The sequence below is a fragment of the Camarhynchus parvulus genome, chromosome 3 (genome assembly GCF_901933205.1).
Source record: "Camarhynchus parvulus chromosome 3, STF_HiC, whole genome shotgun sequence".
NCBI lineage: Eukaryota > Metazoa > Chordata > Aves > Passeriformes > Thraupidae > Camarhynchus > Camarhynchus parvulus.
Genome location: NC_044573.1, coordinates 32,910,532 through 32,919,425, shown reverse-complemented (window position 1 = coordinate 32,919,425; position 8,894 = coordinate 32,910,532). Strand labels below are relative to the sequence as shown.

At 42.2% G+C, this 8,894-nt stretch overlaps 1 protein-coding gene across 1 annotated transcript in view; it reads left to right on the top strand.

Moving 5' to 3' along the window:
* The first annotated feature begins 473 nt into the window (after positions 1-473).
* The window catches only part of SMYD3 (SET and MYND domain containing 3), a 383,237-nt gene continuing 374,816 nt past the window's right edge, over positions 474-8,894 (top strand). The window contains exon 1 of the mRNA XM_030944597.1: positions 474-657. Coding sequence (XP_030800457.1) covers positions 494-657 — 164 coding nt within the window. The 5' untranslated portion in view covers positions 474-493. The remainder of the gene's footprint in view (positions 658-8,894) is intronic.

Here is an 8,894-nt window from a genome sequence, read left to right as displayed (position 1 = left end):
GAGGCAATGGGCAGAAACTGATGCACAGAAGTTCCACCTGAACATGAAGAAAAGCTTCATTACTGTGCAGGTGACTGAGCACTGGAGCAGAGAGTCCAGAGAGGCTGTGGAGTCCCCCTGACTGGAAATATTCAAGATCCCTCTGGATGCATACCTGAGCAACGCGCTCAGGGATGGCCCTGCTCGAGCAGGGAGGTTCCGCCAGGTGGCGCACTGTAGTCCCTTCCACCCTGACCCACCCTGGGATTCTGTGATATGCATTATTAGCTGCCTCCTCAGGCAAAGGGCTGCCCTGCGCCTGTCAGTGCGGCAGTGCTGCCCCAGGACACGGGCGTGCCGCAATCCCGGTTCCATCCCGGCGGGCCCGGCTCCTGCCCGCCGCGGGGCTGCTCCCGCCCTTGCCCTGATTTAAGATGGCGGCAGCCGCGCCCGGTCACGTGCCGGCGGGCGGGGCGGCCGCGCTCCCCTCTCCGGTGGCGGCGCGCGCGGCAGGATGGAGGCGGCGGCGCTGGAGCGGTTCCACAGCCCGGGCAAGGGTAGCGGCCTCCGCTCCCGCCGGAGCGTGCGGCCCGGAGAGCTGCTCTACCGCGACGTGCCCTTCGCCTACGTCCTCAGCAAGCAGCAGCTGGGCAGCGTGTGCGAGCGCTGCCTGCGCAGGTACCGGCGGGAACGCGCCGCTCGCAGCCAGCGCCGCCCCTTCCGCCGGGGCGGGGCCGCGTCGTGCCGTGCCTGCGGGCCGGGAGTGAGCGTCCGCCGAGCGGGCGGCTGTGCCTGGCGGGGCGGGAAGGGGTGCGTGCTCCGGAGAGGAGCCGGCTCTGCCGAGTCCCGCGGCTGTGTGCTACCAGGGCTGAGGTGCGGGGCTTGCCGCTGTTTTTAACTGGAGGCTTTTCTTTTAAAGCGGCTTTTTTAAGATGCCGCCTCTTCCCGGGCGCTGCTGTTCCTGGAGAGGTTTCCTGGGCTGGCGGGAGGCGGCGGTGCCGGCGTGGCTCGGTGCGGTGCCGCCGCTCCGCGCAGTGTTCCCGCTGGGCCGGCGGTGCCGGGAGGGTCCGGGCTGCGCTCGGGGCCGAGGGGAGCTGTGCCCGGGGCCGCGCAGAGCTGGGGCGGCACCGGCCCTCCTGAGCTCCGTGTCGCCGGGCCAGGTTTATCCCCCTAAAGAGCACGTGGCTTGGAGACATGCTTTAAATAAATGGCTGCCTTCCTCCCGCGTGTCCCTGCAAGTGGAAACTGACAAACACATGGTAACTTTCTGTGTTTGTTTGGAAGGAAACGAACAAAAGTGGATTTTAAACTAGAGCGGTTTGCCAGCAAGCTGGATTGTGGCCGAGCTGTTAAAGGAGCAAGGAACATCTGTGTATTAGTACCTGAAATATACCGCTAGATGAGCCAAACCCCTGTGTAATTGCCAAGACGTGAAGAAGAGAGACAGGAGAGAATTTGATACCGCTAACTTTCCTTTTTTAGGTTTTTACTTTCGTTTGCTTTTTGTTGGTGGTTTTTTTTTTTGTTTGTTTGTTTGTTTGTTTTTTGTGGGGGGGGGGGGAAGAGGGTTATTTTGAAAATATTTGAAGTTTTTTTGTAGAAACAGTCGAGGTGGTTTGCTTCCTGGCCTTTACAGGCATGAGAATATGGGTCTCATTTAATCAAAGAAAAAATTGACAATCTATTTCAGGTGATGCTTGCATCTTGCATCTTCAGCATATTGAAAAAAACCCAACAAAACCAAAAACCCAACAAAAACCTGTTCAAAAAAAAAAAAGCCCAGAAAACACCAAGCTCAAAAGATTTTTAGCTATTATGTCTGTGAAGTCTGACTCGTGGCATCAGAGCCCTTCGGGGTGGTGACTGAACATTTTCTGCTTGAAGTTGTGAGAGGCTGCGGACTTCAGAAGACAGGCTGAGTGCAGCAACACCTGGAATAAACGTGAATCTGAGGTGTTTGGATATAGATGTGTAACCAGGGCATGTTTTGTTAAGAGAAATAATGGTATTACCAGCTTGTTATATCACAAGAGGTTATTAGCTTGTGATTTTGGTTTTTTTTATATATAGTGATAGCAGTTAAATTTAAAAAAGTAAATAAGGAAGTAAAAAATATATTGTCACCTCTCTGTCTTCCTTTGCAAAATATGCTGTGGGTAGACAGAGTTTATAGATCAAGACTGTCCAAGCTAACATTTGTCTAATTAAAGTATATATATATACATCAATACAGAAGAATTTTTTTGAATGTATAGAAATTAGGCAATGAGTAAAGTACTGCTGAACAGTAATGTGAAATAGAACTGTTTCATCAATCTGGTTTTGATCTGGTTGAATTGGGTGTGGTCTTTTTTCAAAGTGAGGTATCAGAAAAACATTACTGTTCTCTTCCAGGAATACAGATAAAAGTCACGTTGTTAACTACTGTTCCTGTTTTTCACTCTAATCTTTAGGTGGCAGTACAGGAACACAAATTAAAAAAAAAGTCTAGTTCTTAATGTTGATTTGGTGTTTTAGCAATCCTTTTATATGTGCAATTAAAGTTTGAGGCTTTACACTGATGTGTAATTCTATACTTTTGTCTCTCTGCTTGTAGTAGTGAATGTTGTTTGATGCAGTTTTAGGCTGTATGAGAAGTGCTGGGTGAGCCAGAAGATGGGTAGTGAAGTGCAGAGTATCAGAATATCTTCCTTCTGGACTGCCTGCTGAGAGGCAGCATGGTCTTGCCAGGATTTGGGGTCACAGGCTGGTGATGGTGCTGACTTACTCTATGACCTTGGCCAAGTTCCTACAGCAAGGGTCTGATGTACCAAAGCAGAGTAAGGTTGGCTGTTGGGGGCAGTTTGCTTCTCTGTTTTAGAAAGAAAAGCTCAGATAGTGCAGTAGTTCTGCTTAGTCTTGCCTCAATTAAAGTGAATATTATTGTGGATTTAAAATTTATATACAAGAACATACATACATATATATATATATATACACACACACACGTATACATATATATATTTAGTGCATCTAATGGTAGAAAGATTAACATCCCTTCCTTATTTTACTGGGCTGTTTGTACTATTTTTATAGTGACAATAAATTTTTCAGTCATTGTTTTTAGGTCTATCGTATGTAGTGCAGATGGCAGATTTTTTTCACTGTCTCCCCTTTTGTGATTTCTTACTTCAAATAGAACCTTGTATTTTCTAATGAACAGGTTCATGTTGGTATTCTTTTTACAAGGCTGGGCTGAAATGCTCTGCTCTAGATGGTTTAGTATGATAGTATAGCTGTTTGAATGGTATTCTGTTAGAAATGATAAAAAATACTGCCCTGAAATAGGATACATAATAAAGATTTGCTCTGAAATACAAGTTTTGATAGAGTGGTGGCAGTGTGTATTTCTATGGAAGCAGTGTCTTGGTAGACCATGATGGTACATTTTTTGCAAGAGTAATGTGACAAAATTTGAATGGCCAGCATGTTTTTCCAACAATTTCCTGGGGAATGCAACAGAAAATTATTTTTTCTCTTACTAATTAAAAGTTTTCTTTATGGGTTCTTCCATGCTTTAATATCTCTTTAATGTTTATCTGACTCTCAGATTTTGAATTGAAAATATACCCAGCCTATTATAGATAGGGAACTGAAGTGAAGGTCAATTATATCTTTGGTGTTTGTTTGCTTTTCACAAAACATTTCTGTGATGCCTTGTAGTTACAAGAATCCACTGCAAGAATATTTAAGTCTTAGTTGATAGTTAGGAGCAAACAAACTTCATAGAATCTGAGTCTCAGAAAAAGTAGGGAAAAAGAGGTAACAATACCCCCTTTCAAAATGCATTTATAACATTTATACCTTCAAGGGAAATGAATATATGAGAATAAGTAATTAATAACATTATGTATAGTTTATGAAATAAACTGCATTAGTGTTTCTTGTTTGGGTAAGGTCAGAGGTTCAGACTCTGGAAGTGGGTTAAGGGGAAGTATGAGTCTATTTTTTAATGACTGCAAGTTTTTTAAACATATTTAAAAAGGGGGGAGGGAAAAATGCTAGGAGGGGTGATAAGCTAGATGAGACTGCAAATGTTATTGCAGTATGGGAAATATAACCAAGCTGAATAGTTGGGTGATTACAGTGTACTAAACACAGGGCAGCAATTGTCTGCTCCTTCCTTGATTTCACCTGATTTAAAAATAGCCAAATGGAAACACCTTTACATTCAGTCCTGTGTCTTCAGCATTGACACACTCTTAAATTGGCTGCTTTGTTATTATTATTGCTACTAATAGAATCACTGCTACTGAGACAACACCAAGTTATTTCATCACCATGAAAATTGGCATACCATTGTTGGAAGTATGGAGTATCAAAGTTACTGGCAGCCTGAAGGTACAAAAATATCGTTAAGTTTTATCCACAGTATGGGATTTTTTAAGTGAAGAGAAGCAGGATTTGACTCAGAGAGTGACCAGGGGGGTGGTTGTGATTGTGTGATCCTTCCTGCCACTATGTGGCTTAGAGTTATGTGGTTCAGCCTGAGGGGAGCTTGTTGATAACTGTTCAGGTGTATCTTTTTCACACTGCAGCAAGGAGGTCAGGAGAGGAGAGGAGCTCATTATTTTGGCTTTCCAGCAATGGGAGTTTCTCCGTGAAGGTTCTCTCATTCACCAATAGTTAAGATGCTTCCTTAAGCACCAAATGGGGGGTCTTTTTCAGCACAGCACCTGAGTTCTGCTGCTTCCAGCTTTGCTGGGTGATTAGGTGCAAGCTAATGGATGCTCTTTTTTTTTAATGTGATGTTTAGCATATGTGCAGCTTCTAGTAATGCACAAGGCTTTAAAATCCACATTGCCTCTGTATTTATATCTGAAAAATACTTCTGTTACTGGTTAATACACAAATAGATGTAAATTTAGGCTAATTTTTTGAAAACATTCTGTTTTGTTGCTCTAGGTGTTCCTTATATACATATATTTTGTTCTACAAGGTTTTTAGAGTATGGAAAACGAATACTTGATACATTCTTTGACTTTCAACTTTTCATCAGTTGTCATCAAATGAAAATAGTTAAGTATTATAGTTCTTTAGATATAAAACAATATCCATGTTTTATATTTTGCTTGTATAAAAAGATGTTTTGGGTTTTTTCCCTCCTGTAGAATATTGTATTTCCATGGTTGCTTATAGAATGGAACAACAATGTTTAAAAAATTCCTTAAAGATATGTAAGAACATAATTCTTAGATTTACCACATAAATTACTAAAGTTGGTCAGCGTGACTTGGTGCCATGTCAGTAAGTCAATAAGGTTTTTTAAATGGGAGATATATTATGTGTTTGGTGACCCTTCAGTGCCAGTCAAAATTCTAGACAGAGTTCCAGTAGTTTTCAAGATGCGTAACTTCTTGTGGAGTAGAGGAATACTCACAGTGTGAGTATTACATTTTTGTGCTTCCAGGATAGGATAATCCTGGGAATAATATGCTATTATTTGATGGAGCATCCTGACAGGAGTGAAGTTGCAGCACTGACACTTGAAATACCTGAAAGTGTGAACTAAGAGCAAAGCATGTGAAACAAAATTACATGTGAGACAGAAGCTATACAAAGTATCATAATTTCAGGTTCTGTGTGCCTTTGTGAGAATGTTTCCCAAGACCTGAGGAATGGAACACCGCCACCACCAGTGTTCTTTCTGTAGCTGGATGACAGCCTGAAAAAAGGCAGCATTTTCCTTAAAAGACACTCTCCCTTCCCCATCTGAACTTAGTCCCATATTGTTGAAGCAACTTTATGAAAAGCAGTACAGAAATGTTTTTTGTTCTGCCCTCATGCCAGCTGGAGCAATAGAATTGGCTTTCAGGCTGCTGTCCCATGCTGTCAGGAAAGTCTTCTGTAAGAGAGAGCAAAGACATAGACTGTGCTCTCCTGCAGTGTGCTGTCCAGAGAAGGTCCAGATGGAGCGGAAATTACGCTCCATCTCCCATTCCTTCTGTTTGGAGTCAGGTTGAAGTAGGGAGAAGAAGGAAGCTCTGGCATTCAGGATAGCATTCATAAGGAGTTGTTCTGGCCTGCCTGTTGGTTTGGTTTACTTCCCTCACAGCACCCTTTTTAGTGTGGTCAGGAATTTTAGTGGACCAGGAGTTTTGTGTGTTACTGTTAGCAATATCCCTTGGTAGGTGCTTTTGACCGACTGTTTATTTATCCTGGAGGCTTGTTTTGAGAATGTAATCAGGTTCTGTTAGCTGTAAACCCTTCTTTTCATTGCAAGTATTTTGGCCTTCAATTGGTGCCTCCTCACTGCTTTGGATACTCTGGGCTTGCTTTAGCTACTATATGGGTCACTGCTAATCTCCTTCCCTTCCTCCCCTGCCTCGTGGTCTTGAGACTGTTGTTCGTGTCTGCTGCTGCCAACCTGGCTCTGCTTCTGTTAATAATAGGAGAAACAGAAAAGGGAGAGGCATTGTTAAAAGTAAATTCTCCCAGGTCAAGAGTTTTTATTGCCATGCCTGTCGTTCATGGAAAATGAAAATTTTAGACATGCTCTAAAGGGCCCTAATGCTATTACTGTGTTGGGATTTTGTGTATACAATTTTCATGCTTATACTGCTCTGTAATTTGAAAGGTATGGTATCAAAATTATTGTCCTGTCAAGCTGTGGCTGACCATTTAAGTTGTAGCATTCTTGTAGATTTTACTTAATTTAGGTTTTGCTGTGTATCTGCAATGCACACCTGATACTGTATTTCTGTTCTGCATGGTTCAGTCCCTAATATTAAAGTTTTAAAATATTAATATGCTCTGCATAAATACTCTTTGCTTGTGGTTATTGATAAAATGATGAAAATAAGTTTGTGGATTGGATGTCTTTAGTATGCATTTCCTTAGGTTGAACTGTAATTGTGCAAGTACAAAATTATAATCAGCACTAGAAGGGAAAAACATGAGTGATTAAAATATGGTAACCTCTAGGTAATGTAGCAACACAATTAGTTCCAGATATTTCCCAAAGTTTTTAATTATGTGTAAATTGCTTAAAGTTTTGTACTGCATTAGGAATTTATTGTTTAAATTCTTTAAGAACTGTTACTGATACCTTGCACATAAGTATTGGAATTCATGAATTGTTAGTGGTTGCTTCCACTAAGTGTCCTCAAAAGCCACTCTGTGCTTTTGCCTGTATGGTGTATGGAATGATGCTGTTTTCTCTTGAAGAACCTTGTCTTCAGAAGCAGTTGCAACAGCTGTTTTGAATTTTCCTGAATTAGATGGGTGAGGCTGATAGAATTTTCTGCCTGTCTCTCTGCCCCAGCTGATCATGTTTTGAAGTGGGTTATGGATCTGCTTGACAACTTACCTGATGTGCTGGCTAGGAGCTGCTGAAAAGGCTCCCCTGAGTCCTTGCTCTCCTTCCTGCTTGCCCCTTCTCCTTCTCTTTTGGCACTTTGCTGCTCATATGACCTACGATACACTGGTGCAGAGGAATGAACTGGCAGAAAACATACTCTACCAAAATAGAAGAGTCTTAGTGCCCTTGAATCAGCTTATTGCTGGGGGAACAGAGCTGAAGTGGCCATTGAAAGGGGGTCAAGGTCTGATGGTCAGGGCTGTGCAGTCTGATAGCAGCTGGCCTTTAGTCTGCTGTAGCTAAAGATGAAACTCTAAGAAGGAAGTTAGAGGAATTTCTGAGCTCTTATGGATGTCTTTAGGAGAAGTAGGGCTTTCAGGTGTGCAGGATTGACTGGCTTGTTAGTGTTGAGGGCAATTTTTTCTGCCTTGTAGTCCAGCCTAGTCCTGGACTGTGAGACCCCACCCTCATTTCTTTACCAAGGCATGTTTCAATCATGTAGTCGATCTATGTATTTCTTATAAGGGAGGAAACACAATTTTGGCTTCACTCAGGGAAGGCTTGCCCTGGCTGTTCATGTAGTGTTTGTGTGCTGCCTGTGTCATCTGATTTAAGCATTCAAAGCAAAAAAGCCAGCAAGTGTGTTGAGCACTACTTATGAGGGTGTGATTAGAAGTGGTTATGATCTCAGAATCACAGAAGATGTAGAAGTGTGGAAGAGGAGTAAAAGATCCTCACTAAATAAAAAGAGGAAGTAAAATCGGTCTTATAAACTGTAAACTACTTCTTACAATTCACTTAAATATGCCTCATTTATGCAATCTAATTCAAATTCTCATTCGACTGCTCTGAGTGTGCACTGGTGACCTGAAAAGACAACTTCTTTGATGATGGCATTCTTGGTAGTGGGAAGGAGCATGATAGAATAGGGAGAAAGAAGTTGAGATGTTTAGTGAAGAATGGTCCTCAGGGAGGAGGGATTTGTCTGAGGAAATACTGAGCATGAAATAAACTGTCTGTGTTTCTCAGGGTAAAATACTTAGTGTATTTTGTGCTTCTTGGGCAGAAACTTGTTTTTATTTTTTAGTCAAGAGCTTGAAAGCAGCTCACTTTAGCATAAAGGTTCAAACTGGAGTGCTGTCTTGGTGGGGGTTTTCTTGTTTGTTTGTGTTTTTGTGGGTTTTGTTTGTTTTTGTTTTCCCTTTCTTTCCCTGTTGTGTTAAGCACTCCTCCCTGGTAAGATAAACTGTGACCCTTCTTTTTGTGGGCTGATGGCTGTCTTCCATCACACTAGTAGAGCCTGCTACTCCTTCTGAGATAAGTGGTGTACCAAGGAAGACTTGCTGTGTATAAAAGTATGTCTCATAAATTTTATCTCTTCCATTTTTATGTACCTTGTATGTGAGAAATAAATTCCACCTTGCAGATCATTGTGTTCGAAATCTTTATTGAATATTGGATGGGGCGAGAAAGTTTATGCCAAGCTAGTACACTACAGTTTAATTTCATTTGGAAAAAAGTTAAGATTTTTTTTTATCAAACTCTGGATACACATATTTTAAGAGTTGAATGAAGG